This window comes from Corvus kubaryi, unplaced genomic scaffold (genome assembly GCF_017639235.1).
Source record: "Corvus kubaryi isolate FWS band 111438036 unplaced genomic scaffold, C.kubaryi_AGA036_p1.0 37308, whole genome shotgun sequence".
Classification (NCBI taxonomy): Eukaryota; Metazoa; Chordata; class Aves; order Passeriformes; family Corvidae; genus Corvus; species Corvus kubaryi.
In genome coordinates this window covers 20,422,294-20,439,637 of record NW_024581096.1, presented here as the reverse complement: position 1 = coordinate 20,439,637, position 17,344 = coordinate 20,422,294, and the positions used below count along the sequence as shown (strand labels likewise).

The 17,344-nt window shown below is 44.3% G+C and overlaps 1 protein-coding gene across 3 annotated transcripts in view; it reads right to left on the bottom strand.

Moving 5' to 3' along the window:
* Window positions 1-17,344, bottom strand: part of SETBP1 (SET binding protein 1) — a 268,541-nt gene that overhangs the window by 66,351 nt on the left and 184,846 nt on the right. For all 3 annotated transcript variants that reach the window (XM_042028772.1, XM_042028773.1, XM_042028774.1), the window contains one exon: window positions 13,843-17,308. In XM_042028772.1, the coding sequence (XP_041884706.1) occupies window positions 13,843-17,308 (3,466 nt within the window). The remainder of the gene's footprint in view (window positions 1-13,842; window positions 17,309-17,344) is intronic.

Sequence of the window (17,344 nt, the reverse complement as noted above, 5' to 3'; positions counted from 1 at the left end):
GGCTTATCCGCCTGTGAAATGAGGGTAAATATGCTGACCTCTCTTGTAAAACGTGTCTGAGATTTGCTGCTGAAAAGCACCAGGTACAAATTAGGCAGAATATTTAGCAGCATATGTAACAAGAGCACAAACTCCCCTGGCTTGTGAATTCTCATTGGGAGATGCGCTCTTGTGACATTCACTCCTGTCTGAACTTGACTAAAAGTGGCCATTTTACCTGAGACTCCACTGACTGCCAGAGAATTAAAAATTTTACTTGATGTTCAGGACATCTCTTTTTCCCTGAATTAGACATCTCTTATTAGACATCTCTTATTCCCTGAATTGCCCCTGGGGGGCAAATGCTAATTCTACTTTGATAATGTCATAAGGCATAAGGATGATAAGCACAGAATCATAGAATGACTTTGGTTGGAAGGGACCTTAAAGACCATGGACCATGGGCAGGGACACCTTCCACTATCCCAGGTTGCTCCAAGACCCATCCAGCCTGGCCTTGGACACTTCCAGGGATGGGGCAATCACAGCTTCTCTGGGATAATAACAGAAAGGATGATGCTTTCTAATTACAAAAAGATGTTGGAAAAATGAGTGTCCATCTGTGTGAAGAGTCAATACAACGGGGTCCTTTACTGGGTCCAGTTCAGTGGAAAGAACACTGCCAGGACCGACGCATGAGGGCCAGGCAGCAATGCCAGGATTCCTCTTGCATGCTGTGAGGAGCATAAAAATCTGGCAAGAACATGGTATGTAGATGAAAAGATGTATCCTTGGTGCAGGAGATCTACTCCAGACATCTGAATGGCCCTTCAGCCACCTCCTCCTGAGACCATCTCTTCCTGATGACCAGAGGAGTGGCAGCATCCCTTGGGTGTTTTGTGACATCATCTGGAGTTTAGTAGCAGATGCTCCCTCTCCTGTCTTTACCCTGTAGCCTTTACCTGTGTTTCATATAGCAGTGGAGGCAAAGTGCTTAGTGAGTACGTTTATAATATTTTTTCATTTACATGTAGGAGGAATAAGACTGGGAGCCTAATGAGCTACTTTGTAATTTGATGAAACGGTGTGACCTGCCAAGGGACTTAGCCCAAGGAGTTTTGTGTGCTAATCTGATGCTAAGCACAAGGAGGGCTTTGGGAATACCAACTTCTCCTGGGTGTCTTGCCCACCATTGCAACTGCGTGGCTATAATTAACATCAATCATGCTAGAGAAATGGAAGACCTAAAGCTACCTGGGGGACTACAGTGCTGAGAATGAGAACCTGTGCTAGCCAACACTGTCACTGGGGAGTAATTAGGTCCTCTGCAAATCTTGGTAGGAGTCTCACATCTCCAGCTCCATTCTGGCACACCTTGGTTAAACACTGAGTACAAGCTGACTGAGGACTCCACTAGAGATAGTTTAATACCGAGAGTTATAAAAAAAAGGAGAGCTGCCAGCACTTTGGACAGCATTCTTGGAGTGAGAATTAATCCCTTTTCCCTGTAACATTTTAACTAGTGTAAATACATCAATACCATCCACATTTTAAGTATTCTTCTTCGTGATTCATGATGAATCAGAGGATGCAGCCGCCCTGTGCTCTGCTCAGGTACGGTGTGAAAGTGAAGTAGAAAGTGCCACCAAGTCATAATAATACACTTGGTTTGTAAACCCCTTTTCATTCCCTATGGTTCAAAGTCTTTCCAGTATTAATTAATTAAAACCTTGCAACAGCTCTATGAGTTGGGCAATGACTATTATCTCATTATATCAGCCAGTGAATGTGGAGACCCTGAAGGCCAGATTGAGACTGCCTGCTTTAGGCACTCAATTTATTCATTGCAACATCTAAAATAAAATAGGTGCTTAGCTCCAGCAGAATGATTCAGATCTCTTAGGGCAGGTGCCTGTGCAAACCATACAGGCAAGGCACTGACAGATGCCTCTGAAGTAGGACGCAAGTGATGTTCACACATTTCTCTATCAACAGAATGGAGAGCTGTGGGCCCTTCATGGGATGATTTAGTGTGGTTACATGCAGCCACTCCAGGGATAAGCACTAGAAGTATAATTCTCACAAGTGTGGCTGGGTAATTGCTTAATTCAAGGCTCAACGGTGTGCAAACCTGCTTACGTGGGAATCAAAATATAAATTCCCCTCTGAAGGGCAAGCACCCGGGTTGTGGGATAAGTGGGAGGAAGCACAAGATGTTAATGATTTGAGCACTCATCCCAAAAATAAAAACATAGAGGTCTAGGCTGTCCAGCCCAAGGGGGTCTGGCCCCAGCATTTCCCATTGCTCCATCCATTCCAGGAGACAGGTAAAGCTGGAGTGGAGGTACCAAGGTCAACCACTCCTCAACCAGCAGTGTGAGATGCAGAAACTAGAGAGATCAACCCAGTAAATGGGGAGGTGTTTTACTTGTAAAGCTCTGTTTAAGAGCTCTATCATAAATGGCATAAATTGAGTTAGGCTGTGGAACAGGCATTCCCTGGTGACCCAGACTTAGCTGCCACTTAGGAATGCCTGGGTTCTGCCACACTGCCAGACTGACATGTCTCCTGTACCCTGGTACCCAGGTCCTCCACACTCCGCAGTCATTAGCTGGCCATTAGGGAGCCATTTGGTCCATCTGAGAGGAAGGCCGAGCATGGCAAAGCTGACCTGCATGCTACAGGTTCTGCTCCAGGCACAGCCTGGACAAGCATCACACAGCTTTGACTCTTTACCTGGTGCAATATTGCAGTGCTAGCCTGAAGCCTCAAACCTCAACAGCCCTCCTGTCACTCCTCAGAGCACACAGGAAGCAGAAGGCTGCAAAAAACCCAACATTTTGGCATCTGTATTAGGAAACAAACAAAAAAACAAACAAAACCCAAACACAAATCCCCAAACCTACAAACCCAGAAATACTTAGAATTTTGCAACAGGTCTACAGGGAGATGTTGTCCAGTGGAGATCAGGATCAAGTGTTGCGTGGTGTAGGTTGGTCTGCCCACTCCAGCTGCTCCCAGCTCTTAGCTGTGTGACCACAAACCAGTCTGCATCAAGCAGTTCAGAGTCATAGATTGTCTCTCTGCTTTGGACCACATAAAGAGTCTGAACATGCTCCAAATTTTTCTTGCTTTGGAGTTCTGTGCCTACTTGATATCACCTGAAACTGGTGGGTTTGGTCAAACTGTGGCTTAATGATGTGGGCCCTTTTCAACACCTCGGGAGATATTAGCCGCTTCTTACCCACCTGTGAGTCATGATGGACTGTCACAGGCTGTCAATCACTGAACACAAATGAAACCATATGGTTATGTGTTTAAGTTACTCTTAGGTCTAAAACACGCTGTCCAGATTTGTATGCAACAATCAGTTTCTCTGGGAGGTAGGTTTCTCTCTTCAGATGAAACAGACTGAGCCATTCCCTGGGACTTAGACGCATCTAGTTCATTCTCACAGGGACTTAGGTTGACTCATGAATGGTCTAAATCACATTCACTGACTTCTTCAAGCTATGCAGTGTCTCAGGAACAGAGCTGAGAAAACAACTCATGAGTCCTGAACCTAGGCTTGAGCCTGATTTATTACCATTTTTACCTGCTAGGGCTCTCTTTGATCTCAGCAAGACTCTTCTTCACTGATTAGCAGCAGAGAACGGGAATTTGGGTTAATGCATGCTCTACCCACTCTTTGACATAAGAGTGGCTCCTATTAGCTCTTTAGCAGATTGTCTTTTTGTGCAAGAACTTGCACAGCTGACTTGGCTAAACTTTTAATGGGTGCGCTTCTCATGTGGGAGGAAATGTTAAGCACTGCTTATTGTTACTTAGAATCACACACCCAAATGCCATAACTCCATCCAGAGTTCCCAGGCTACACTACTGTATCACAAATAAGATCTTCCTCACCGCCTAAAGTCATGTCATGATGCAGTGTAGGAGCCAAGGAATGCTGGGTTTGCAAAACACACACATTGCTTCAGATTGCAATGAATTCATTTAAGAGGAGGTCAGGCAGCAAACCATTAATTTCAGTGCAATATATTTCCCTGCTCCTCTTATTTACCAAGATGTTGTCTCGGTAGATCAAACCAATGGAATTACAGCAGTGTACTGACAGCAGCCGATATCTGCCTAATATCTTGGGGAGGCATCCCTTTATCAACTGCTTCCAGATTTTGCCTGACACATCTCTACTGTTCAGTCTGTTCTGCTGGAAACAGGAAAGTTAAAGTTTTCCAGCATAACTGGCTGAGTCAGAAGCTCCTGTGGGCAGCCAAGCACAGGCACACATGTTGACTGCCCTGCGAGCAGTAAACTCAGCCCCACCGTGCCAAAGGAGTTGTGCTGCCCTCTCTGGGTGTGCTTCAGGAGGCCACGTGTGGGGAGTACACAACTCCACCCTCAGCTGAGGTGAGAAACTTGTTCAAGGTGGTTTTGAGGTTTTGTTGAGAAGCAAAACAGGAAATCTGCGTGAATCTGGAGTTTAACAATTTTTTTTAACTTGTTGCTCTCCAAGGCTTTTTTTTTTTTAATAGAGATTAAACAAATATTTGGATGACAAACTTTCTACAACTGACCTCATCCCAAGTTTTTACTGGTACAGATGAGACTTCAGGCAGCAAAGACACCCTGGAGTAGTCCAGGGATTTTTTTTCCTTCCTTTTTTTTAGCAAATCAAGTAACTCAAAGGCGGTGTCAACTTACTTAAGTGCTCTTTATGCCAACTAATCATAGCTGGCACAAAAAATAATGCTGACTATTGCTCCCTTTCCTGCCTACAGTGGAGGTGGGGAAGGCCAGAGACACGGAGCTGTAACGGTAAGTCTGTGCCATCTGGAGAAATTCTGTATCCTCAGCTCAGCTGCTTGAGACCAGAAGAAGGACCACTGAATTCTCTCTAAAAATCAGTGAAGAGGACAACATCAGAGGGGTGAGAGGTACCAGAATAAGCCTTCCTGAGCCTACATGCTAACCCACCCAGTACCACTACCACTGCTGAGGGCATCTGGTATTCCTGTCCCTTCCTTCCTCAACCTTCCCTCTGGTAACCGTGAAAACCATAAGAGCTGGTTCAAGAGCCTGCAGTAATGTGGGCTGTCCCCAGCCCTCAGAAAGCTATGGTGAAACCACCAAGTTTCCTCGGGAGCTGAGTGTGGGAAAGTCATTACTACTGACCTCAATGTAGGGCCTATTCACAATAAAAACTTCATCAGCAGCACCACAAGCTACTGAGCTTTGTGGTACATTGCTGATTCACATTCTGTGACAGTCTTTGTTGAGCAAACTCTACCCAGGTGTCTCCACAAGTCTGTTTTCAGTGCTATGTAAGGCTGAGTTTGGGTCAGATTCTCTGAGGAGATAGTGCATCTGCTTGCAAATGGCAACAAAGACAAGTGAGTTGCTGACAGGGGTAACACAAATTGACTGAGCTGTATTTTGCAGTTGGGATCAACCTGACAAGCTCCTCACAGTTTGCTCCCAGTTTATTTAAGCTGCCTCTGTGTGCTGCATAAGGCACCAGCAATGCTTTCGCTGCTGCTCCACCATCACTCTGACGTCAGCACTTTGATTTGATTTTCTGTCACTGTTCTTACAGATTAAATTTCAACCAGTGACCCACAGCTTGATAGCTCATTAGCAAATCCCTTTGAGCCATCCAGTCCTGCCCTTGCTTGACAGTTAACTCTACACTGCACACACTCCTGAAGCCTCTTGAAATTTGCACTGTGCCTTGAGAAAGCTTGGTCAGACTCAGTGCAGCTACAAAAGCCTGTGGGGATCTATGCCCAGGTGCATGCTCTCAATGACAAATCACTGATGCTTCTTATTATGAGTCTTTATGAGTTTCTTATTATGGGTCTTTTCAAGCCGTTGAGGTTGTGTGAAGACCCCTCCATGGACAGTCAAAGCTTTCCTTTCCCACCCCTCCCCTCAGCCCTTGATCTATAGGGAAATTATTCTGACTTCCTTCTTGTTGAGACCTTAAAACAGAACATTCTTTTTCCTTTTGTCGTCCAACATCGTTATTGCAATCAGGCAGACTGAGCCCTTTTAAGTTTTCTCTTGCTGTGACACATGGATATAAAACTCCTGGAAGGCAGTGAGGATGGAGGAGCAGCCTCAGATCATGTTCTGGACCCCAACTCTCCCTTTTGCAGCTGAGTAGGACAGGATGCAGGTTGCTCTGAGTGCATTAGGACCCCTCTCACTGACAGATGCCTTAAGCTCAGATTTTCCTATGCCCAGCTTTGAGTCACACTGATCAAGGGGTTTACAGTGAAGCTGCAGCCATTGCTTTGTTTAACCTCCTCCATTCATCTGAACAGACCTCTTGTCTTGCACCTATATCATCAGTGCCAAGAAACAGTATTGTGTATAGTCCAGAGCTAAAAAACACACTTTTCCCTCTGACTCGTCTTAAGCTGACACTTACACAAGTACCCAGGCTGGCACCATCAAAGTCTTAACAGACCCACTTCCCCTGAGATAAGAAAATCTTATAAATGTTGAACCAAGGCTGTTTCCAGTACCTGGCAGGTGCCAAGTGTCCTGCTCTAGTGTGCCACTGAAGAAGCAGATGGAACTTTCCAGACCCACACTCTCCTTCTCCCTCAGTAGATACTTCACTCCTGAAGTCAACCTCACTAATTTCAATGGGGAGACGCTTGATTTATGCTGGGCCGAGATGAGAATCTGGCCGTGATTCTTTATTGCCTTTTAAAGCCAAGAGCCCAGCAGAGGCCAATTGTGCCTGATGTGAAGCAGCTGCACACCCAACGTGGAATCTGCACAACTTCATAAACTAGCAGTGGTCTGAATAAAAACTTCAAACAAGACATTCTGGCATTGGCCAGAGAGAGTGAAGATAAATAGCTGGGAGATGCCAAGTTGTGAAGGAAGAACTGCTTGACTGTTGGACAGAGAGCAAAGCAAGAAGCAGAAATTAGGCAGGGTGCTGGGAGGCTTGTAACACTCCCAAAAAGCAAAAGGGTCACAGCATTTAATTTGATTAATTCATCGCTGGTCTAAAAGACTTTGTACTGAGCCTCAGGCAGTGCAATAAACATACAATCATTAAGAGAGGAAATAAAAGTTGGGTTGGGTGATAAATGGTCCTGCTTCCTCTCCCAGTCCAGCTTCCCCCCTGTTTCTTCTCTTCTTGGTCAGTGCAGACATTGGAAGCAACACAGTAAATCAAGAGGTAGCATTAAAACAACAACAACAATGACAAAAGTCACTGTATTTCAATTGCCTTAGTCAAAACACTTTCAAGGAAAGCTTTGCTTCACTTTCCCCATCAGCAGCGTGTCCCTTTAGGATACACCACAGGCAGAAAGGAGCAATAGTCATGCTGGCTTGGTCTCCTCTCCACAGGACTGATAGAAAATTTAGTGGAAAACAAGAAGGATATTTATTCTAAATGAGCCAGATAATGTTTTTGGAAGCAGTTTCAGTAGTTTTGGTTTGTTTTGGTTTGTTTGGTTTGTTTGATTTCCTAAACATTCAGGGGCCTAAACAGCTGTTTTGATGAATGCAACTGTATTTACAAATAATGGGTTTTTTTTAAAGCTCTGATGGTAACTTTTATGGGCCAGATAGCACAAACACTCACCCTGTAACTGTACAGTGCCTGTCCCTCACCACAGGACACAATGGGAGGGAACAACCCCTACTAACACTGGGGCTTGGAAAACTTTTGCAGTTGCTGGAAGCTATGTAGGAGCCTGGGGTGTCTGAGAAAGCCACAGCAGAGGCAGAGGTGGGGAATGGGAGGGTGGCTAATACTCTGTACATCCTTAGTCAGTGAAGTTATTACCTGGCTCTTCTCTCATCCACTTCAAACACTGTCGTGGGTCTAATGCTGTATTCACTGGGCATCGGTGAGTATCAGAGCTCACTGTGGCACTCTGTGGCACGAAAGTGCTTTTATCCCCTTTACCCAGTCAAACACTGAGGTTAACTGCAATTAAGACATTTTTTCTGCAGTTACGTGAAAAAATTATGATATGGAAGATGGGTCTGCAAATCCTAGACCATGCATCAGTTTGTCCCTGAATTGATGCACATAATGCCATACAAAACACAAGTCCTGTTGAGTCAAATCTTTGCTATTGAAGAAAGCCAGGTGACTTATTTATGTGTTTTGCTGGCTATCTATTCAACTTCATCACCTGATATTCACTTCTTCTGTCTTTTTTCAGTGTGATAATGTGCATCCATGAGTATATGTGCAAGACTCAGCCAGTATAAGCATTCAATTTATGTCTTTAAGCTGGTCAGATGAGAGAATGTTCATCCCACATGATGATCATAGAAACAGAAAATCATGAAAGTTGTAGAAAACTCCTAAGATCACGGAGCCCAATCATTCCCCTAGCACTGACAAGGCCAAATCATGTCTCTAATCACAGCTTTTACAAGCTTTTTGGACGCTTCCAGAGACAGTCACTCCACCACTTCCCTGGGCATCCAGTTCCAATGTTTGACAACATTTTCAATGAAGAAATTTTCCCTAACATCCAATCTAAATCTGTCCTGGAGCACATTGAGGCCATTTCCTTTTTTCTTATTGCTTGTTACCTGGAGCACATTGAGACCAACTGCCACCTGGCTGCCCCCTCCTGTCAGGGAGTTGTGCAGAGACACAAGGTCACCCCTGAGCCTCCTTTGCTCCAGGCTGAACCCCTTTCCCAGCTCCCTCAGCCCCTCCTCATCAGACTTGTGCTCCAGACACTTCTCCAGGTCTGCTGCCCTTCTCTGAATGTTCCAGAACCTCAACATCCTTCTTGTCATAAGTGACCCAAAACACTGGGTCCAAGAGTGCGGTCCTACTGTTTCCACTATCACTGAAATTGTGCGTTCACTGAAGAACAATGAACTAATATTGTGATTCCAGACCTATGTAAAATAATAGATTACTTGTGGAAAGTATTATTATATGAAAAATATATCCAAAAAATCAGCAAAGTTTAATTAATAAGGCAGTTGGCTAACATTATTTACCTACATCTGCCACATACATTAAGAAGAACAAATATGCTTATCCACTACTGAAATACTGATCCCTCCTCAGAGTAAAACGGTGCCCGATCAAGGCTAAAGCTGATACTGTTCCTTCAAGAGTAAAACCAGCACCATACAAACCAAATGAGGAGGAAAGGTCAAGTCAGAAGAAATTCAGCTTGTAGCGCTGCTGGACATTGATGGGGGAAGGCCTGGGAGGTTTGTAGGTAAGTTAAGCATTAATTTGTAAAGCATGTTTGTCATGCTAGCTATCCAGCATTCAGAGACTGATGATTACTGCTTTCCTAGTAGCTGTGTATGATTAACTTTATATTCCTGTAAGTTTACTATGCATGGTGTCTGTGCTGTATCTGATAAAACCAATGTACTTCCTAGCTGATCTTTGAGCCATGGTGCCCAATATGCAAGCTAGACAATCTTTGTTTATATTATCCTTGCTTAATAAAAACAGGAGGCAGAAATACTGTGACAGTAAGGTAGCACAGACCTTGATTGGTCTCATTACAAAGAAAGGAAGAAATGCAGTCCTGGATATAGCAACTCTCAACCTCTGCTTCACCTCCAGATACATCCTGGTCTGCAGTGATTGTAACTAGGACATAGCCTGACAGGTTGTACATGCAAATTGCCATCTTATCTCTGCACCTTAAAAGGTTAAAGGTGCTTTTCCTCATTATTCCACCTAAGGAAAAGGGGAAGAGGCAACTCATCTTGCTTTTTTTTCTGTGGAACAAGCTATGGCATCGAGACTGCTGATCAGCAATGGAAATCTCTTCTCCAGTATCATGAAACAGGCAGACACTTGACAAGGAGATGTGGAGTTTACCACAAGGGCCTCTTTGAAACAGAGCTCTACTCTCAATCTCCCCAGCCCAGCTGCAGCACCAATCTGTGACCTCTCCCTGGGTCCCTCACCTGGGGTGCTAGTAACTCCTAGGAAGCAGATGAAAGGCTCAGCCATCCAGCTGTGCACAGTGCCTCAGGTCACACAGTGCCAGAGGGACTCCAAGGCCATTTCACAAGTGTGCGAGCTGTATCTCTGACTCTGTGAAGGAGGGAGTCAACTGAGCCAATGCTTGCTGCACACAACTTTACAGTTCAGTCTAGGATGTGCCCAAATGACATCATGTCTGTGACAAGGCAGGATCTGAAACACTTTCTGCTGTATTCTTGCCTGTAGGCCAGGCTAATGCCACTGGAATAGTCTTCAGCTAAATAGAAAAGCAGTGTGTAATTAGTTTTGATTAATTAGTCTTTCTAAATGCAGGAGGGTTAGATGAGCACAAGAAATTTGGCAAAAATAGAAATTTCAGAAAAAGACATCAGGAAGCAACAGGTCATGAGGAGTGGGTGGGAAGACTTATTAACTTGTTATTATGGAAGAGACACCAGCTTCTCTAGAACAATGATGTGGAAACAGTCAGGCCACAGGGAAATTAGGCATATGCACTAGAACTGCACTTTTAACCCAAAGTGGTCCCAAGAGATGTACACTGAGTCAAAGCCCATAAGGCCTCCACTAAAGAATGGCCAGTGATTGTCCACGTTGGTGCAGGACAAGAAATGGACTTCTGTTGTGACCAACCAAGTGACTGGTGATGCTCTCTCAATGGTGCCCTTTACTTTGGGCTCAGATTTCTGCATCAAATCACAGAATCATGGAATAGTTTGGTTGGAAGGCACCTTTAAAGGTCATCTATTTCCAAACCCCTGGGTTGATCTGGGACACCTTCCACTAGCCCAAGTACTCAAACCCCAACCTGGTACATGAACACTTCCAGGAACGGGACATCCATAATTTCCCTGGGCAACCTGTGCCAGGCACCTTTCTTGCACCAGGACTTCAAAGAGCTTCTCCAAAAGGTAAGAAAGACAACTCTTCCCTTTATGTCCTGTATCTTTCTAGATAATAAAATCATACTTAAGTTCCAAGATTGTACAACAGGACTGTTTTCTACCATATGCAGGATCACTACTTACCACCAAGGAATACCAAACTTTTTAGAAATGGCCAAGTGTTGTCACAACACAGACAAAACCATAAATTAACAACAATGCAATAGTACCTGCAGCTGCACACCACACTGAAACAAACTGCAGGGCCCGAACACCAAAGAACAATAAATGGTTCTCTCATCCCTCTCATCACAGATATATCCACTGAGTGTGGGTAGGTTTTGCTACATATTTTATCTCCAGAACCACGCAATGAAGTTGCAAATGGCAGTACTGAGTACACCAAAATACCCATGCAGTAAAGATAACACTGAAATTGTGATGTAAATCTATTTTCAGCTTTCACCAGAATATTCAGGATGTCTCCTCTTATCTCTGTTATATATTATTTTTGACTTGTGGAAGATGACAATACTGAAAGGAAAGAGCAATCAGGCTGTGGAAGTTGCCTCCTGGGACAGATATATATGTTCTCATGTCTTCTTTTTTTTTTTTTTCCTTTACCTTTTATTTTTCTGATTAGTCAATCCGTGTTTAACCTCCTCAGGGAAATGCAAGGTGAGTTAGGAGAAAGAAGGTCAAGGTTATCATGGAAGAGTGTAATCCTCCCTCTGTGGGAACTGGTTAAATAGTTATGGCTAGACTCAAGTGCAGACCTCTGCTGGGAATCTCAGTGAAGGTCAAAGGCAGAGAAGAAAAAAAGCTGCACTGAGATCTTAGGCAGTCATAAGCAGACAGATGTTCCTAGGCTTTAATGAGCAGTCTTGGCTCCAGGCCTTTCTTGGCAGAGCTGTTTAGTTTTAGTATTTTTCCTTGTAGTGCAAGGTATGGCTCTGGTTATCTGTCTCTGCTTAGCAACTGCTGATGATTTTTCCATGTAAATAATAGCATGACAATGAAGAAATAAATTAATAATCTGAGATTTGATGGATTAGGTCATAGGGAATGCTGTGCGGCTGTAATCATGAAGAGCAAAATAAATAAAAGTAATAATTTCAGTTTAAATGAGAACCAGTTTAAAAAGTTTAAACTGCAAATCTAATGGAGCTCCTACTGCAAGTTCTAGCCCTCCATCTTATACTTTTATCATCATGGGAAATAAACTGAAGGAAAATAACATGAAATTGACTTTTTCTTTCCTACTTCCATCTTCAAGTCAGCCTGGTGAGGATCATGCCCCTACTTTGGAAACTCATTTGAGTTCAACAGTGTTGGGAATTTTGACAGTTTGCTATGCCTTAGTGAAACATATTAAATTGAAAATTACAGATTTAGCAAACATCTTCTGTTCAAAAAGCAAAAAGGCTACAAATGCAAAGACTGTTATCAGACTGTGAAAACTGTGAATTTCCATTAAAAAAAAGAAAAAGTTATTAAACATTTTGGAGACTTGTAATCCTATGTGATAGGACACAACTTCCTTAATTAAATAGCAACTGCAACACTTGGTGGAGAATATTTTTGTTCTTTGTCAGGTATGTTGCAACTCTGATCTTCAGAGACTGATTTGAATCTCTTTTCCCATATTTCTGTGTGTATCATTTTTTGATGTCACAACTGATCTATTATAACTTGATATCATGAATAGGAACGTTTTCATGGGGTAATCTGTCATTTCAGACTGCCTTTCACTGCTACCGTCCAGATTCTAGTCTTGGTGAAGGAATTGGAAATGTTTAGGTGGCTTAAGCATGAGCAGTCTTTGGAACTTGATCAGTTACAAGACAGTAAAAAACTTTAGAGCCTTACATTGGCAGGTCACACAAATTCTCTGCTCCCTCTGTGTTCTCAGTTAATTCTCTTTTAACTATGAAGGCCATCAACTACATTTCTTCGAAGCTCTTTTTTAGCACATCAGAATCTCATCCACCACTGGTTAGTTCACCAAAGCTCACCCCTTTCCAGAACTAAGTGTGAAATCTGCTTTGTGATAAATATCTGATGGTGTAGGAGCACTGGGCTTGCTCCCAAGCTAAATTCATTTATAATACAGCAAAACACCTGCTTCTGTGTCATCACAAATGCAGCTCCCTATTGTAAAGTACAATTCAGTCTCTCAGACAAGATTCAGATTCCCTTTTTCCCCACTCTGCAGGAGAGGAACAGATGTCCTTAGCAGCTGATAGGAGCTTCCTCCCTCTTCATCTACCCAGCTTATATTTCCAAGTCATGAGACCTGAAACTCTTCAGAGTCAATTGGTGAGGATTTATTGTTTCCATGACACCACTCCCTTCCACAGCCACTCAAAGCTCAGGATAATTATTTTACATGACACCTGCCGACTGGAAGTGACAGACTTAAACTAGGACTGTACCCAGGATCTCCAGATATTCAGCCCAGACATCAGCATGGTGGATGCCTCTGGATCAGCAGTAGACCACGCTAATGGGACACTGACACAGCTTCACAAGTTTCCACCTGCTTGGTCCATCCCATCAACAAGTGGGTTTTGGTAACTTTATGGGCCAGAGCAGAGATTCTCTTCTCTTCTCCCAAAGGCTGGACAACGACTTTGATCATGTGGTGTTAGACACTGATCAGGGGGATGCCCACCTTGTCAACAGGTATTATAATTGCTGCTGTTGAAGAATGCTGTGGTGGAGTTTTAGTAAGAAGTGCAACAAGCCATGAGAGATAGGTGAAGGCAGGACAAATATTTACAGAAGTGCTGTGTAACAACTTGAAGATTTTACAGCTTTGGGCTTAAGATGTGGCCAACATTCTTGTCAATCTCCCCTAAGTTTGGCTGAAGAATGACATCAATTACAAAAGCCAGAGAAGTTATTGACTCATAAATGTATTTGTTGTAAATGGTGAGTCCCTCTTTGTTCAGCATTGAAATTTGAGTGCAGTAAGGTAAAATAGAATAAAACAAAGCTTACCTGAAGAGGCTGAAGAATCAAAAGTACTTCTGTCCTTCCTATTTGTCTTGAAGGGCTGAATGTCCTTTTCCCTGTAAGTTCCAAAGCCTTCAAAGCTTCTTCTTTTATTCCCACTTGCATCATTGTCCCGCTTCTCACTTGAGGAATTCATTTCACCAAACATGTCCAGGGACTCTGACCTTCCATTACTCTCAGTATTACCAGAGTATCTCTTTGTGCAAGAGTCAATGGGATCACTGCTTGAGTCACTTTTATCTTTACTCTGTGACCACTGCTGGGCATCAGAAAGTGATAGCGTAGACAATGTATCCACTTCAAAATTACTCTTTGAGCCTTTGTGCCCGGTTTCACAATGCTGGTGCTTCTGCTTCTCCTTATGCTTGCTTTTCTCGTTGAGCAAGGACAGGTCTTTGTCTGAGCCGCTCAGCCTCTCGTTGATGGCATGGCTGGAGAAGCCAGAGGACTTGCTAGCAAAGAGACCACTCAGATCTTCGTGAGTCCCCAATATCCGCTCATCCTTATGCTTGTGCTTATGTTTGTGTTTCCTTTTGTGAAGTCGGCCACTTGAAAGGCTTGTTCCTCCAACCTTCGGAGGAGCCAAGGAGGACTGCATGTCTCCAAGGCCCATTCCCACAGGGGTTTGTAGGTGCACTCCATGTTTTGCTTTGTGTTTGGCAGTGGTGGACATCTTCATATGAGAGCTTGCATGGAACTGGGGTGGGGGCACGGTAGGTCTCATAAATGGGGAAGCCGCTCCGAGCGTGTGAGACAGGTACAAAGGAGCTGGATACTGACCATAGTAACCAAGATTCATCATAGGCATTGATGTGTAAGGCATTCCATAGGGTGCATAGTAACTCCCACTGGGAATAGGGTAACCGAACCCTTGTAAAAAAGGCACCTTTGTCATGGTGTCATTGGTTTTGGCAGGTCTACCACGCTTCTTCTTAGACTTCATATCAGAGGTCCTGCGAAGATAGAGCAATGGGTCATACTGGATATATGGCACAGGGTAGTAGTGATCAAAATTAATCCTGAAGATGCTGGGATATGGATTTTCATGATAAAATGTATAACTTCTATGGGAAATCCTGAACACTTGAAACTTATTGATGAGTTCCTCAAGGTCTGCCAGAAACTGGAGGTCATCTCTGTTCTGCAGGCTTTTCCTTTTCCTCTTGTGCTTTGGCTTTTTAATACTCTCATGAGAGAGAAAGTTATCCACAATGAGATGCTTCTGCCGGTGACCATGCCTGTTCTTTGTGCTGGTGTCAGATGGGATAGCCTCTGGATTGTCCAGGGTGCAGAAATCAAAGGAGTATCTCCGGCGGGATTCTGAGCTTTTCTCGGCTTGGTCAGAGGTACTGTTGTTGTCTGTACCTATCCCACTGTCGCTCGGTATAGTTTCCTCGCTATGAGACTCGCTCACTGGCGACAGCGTGACTTCTTTCAGAGAACCTATTTCACAGAGGTGAGAAGGTGAATTAGCCATTAGCCTGGGTGGAGACAGCTTCCAAGTTCCACTGTGCATTCCTTTCTGGGTTTTTGTAGGAAGAGCACTGATAGGTTGAAGATTTGGCATAGTTTTTAACTCTGAAAAATTAGTTTCAGTGCTTGCAGGGCTGAGGTTGCCGTTTATCCCCACTAATTGTGTTGAAAGCGGATGAATAGCTGCTGGTGACGATGCCACAAGTGACTGCAGGTTGGAAGGCACTGCTGGGTTTTCTGGCTGGCTGGAAACAGGCCTTGAGTGCTTGATGGCTGTCTTAGGTTCTTCTGGCTGAGGTTGCAGCTCTGCCCTTGGCTTTCTGCCCCGTTTTTTACCAATGTAGATAGTCCCCCTCTTGCTGACATTGATCTGCTTTCCTAGTCTGGCATCAATGGTGGTTGGCCCAGCACTAGATGGTGGCTGGACTTTTGTTTTCAGAGCTATGCTGCTGGAGCAGGAGGACAAGATTTGATTGAGAATGTTCTTCCTCTTGAGGGTTTTCATTTTATTAATTGTCTTGATGGTCTTCTTATCCAAGACCCCAAGTTTCCCGACCTTTTTGTGAAATTTGAGTTCACTGATGGACTTGTCCTCTCCTGGAACCATCTGGGCGAACTTGGCCAAATTCCTTCTCCTCTTCCTTTTCTTTGTTCCTGGAAATTCACGATTGATTGGACTCACTGGGCTGGTGGAGGTTCCCTCATGAATGGTTTCAACAGTGAGCAAAGGCTGTTTCTTTGGTCGTCCTCTTTTTTTCTTGACAGGTGTGATCACAGTAAGACTGTCTGTATTGGTGTACAGAGGGCTGGATGGTGTGATGGGATAGGCGGAAGGAGGCTCCACCATCAGCTTCTCAGATGTCGTCAGGGAGGTCTCCCGAAGAATAGATTTAGGTTTGCTGCAGGTCCATCGACGCTTAGCTGCATGTTTGGGGTGCTGGACATCAGGTAATTTCCCAGCTGTGGAAAGATTGGTGGGTAGGAGAGTGGATGTCACAGGTAGAGGTTTTCTGAGTCGGGCAGCATTGTTGGGGGATGCTTTATCCGTGAACACACCACTGTCAATAGCTACTAAGGGGGACTCATTTTCAATCACTTTCCCTGGCTTTGTGGCTCGAAGATCTTTTTTATTCCCCTCTGGTTGAGAGCTGGTCCTGTTTGCCATTTCACTGCTCAAAGCAAGCACAGAAGGCAGGCTTTTCTCCTGGATAGTTTTCTCTATAGAGGATTTTATGGATTGCCTCTTTTTCCTTTTGTGGCCAGATGCATCAGTCGTTGGCGACTTTATTGGGATAGTAATTCGTACGTGATTGGTGTCACTTTCACAACTGCTAGCAGAAATGGTATTCTGCTTCGAGGGTGATGTATCCAACATGCTGTCCATTGAGTAAGACTCCTTTTTCCCTTCCATGCTGTCATGGGATTTGCTGTCAAATGCTTTCTGAGCACTCTTTACCCACTCAATGTCTGTGGTTTGGATGGTTTGGCTAATCAAGTCCTTTTTGCTGGACTTCTTCTTCGTACTTCCAGCGGGCTGATCGGGGGCCTCCAGCTGCACACCTCCCTCTTGATCTCCAAGAGGCAAAAGCCCATTGCACTCAGAGGCACTGCTCGGCTGGGCGGCTGTGCTGATGCCGTTGGGTGACGGGACTGCGCCGCAAATTGCCAGCTCTTTACTACTGACCGACAGCTGCCCCCACGTGCTGCTGCTGCAGGACTTCTTGGCCTGGGATTTGCTGTAGGAAACTCCTGGCTCCAGAGCAGAGACCTTGGTGGCACTAATTGCTTCTCTACTGGGCTCTGTGTTGATGAAGCAACTCTGAGAAGCGGGTCCAGTGTCGGAGCTCGCTGACCAGTCAATGTGGTGCTGGTTGCTACTTTTCTGCTGGTGTTTTGATTTTAAGGTGTCACTGGTGAAGTCTTGTTGGAGGCCTGGATCATAGTGCAGAGCAGAATGTTTTTGTGGCCTGTCATAAACCTGGAAGGGATCAGAAAATAAACAGGAAAAAAAAAT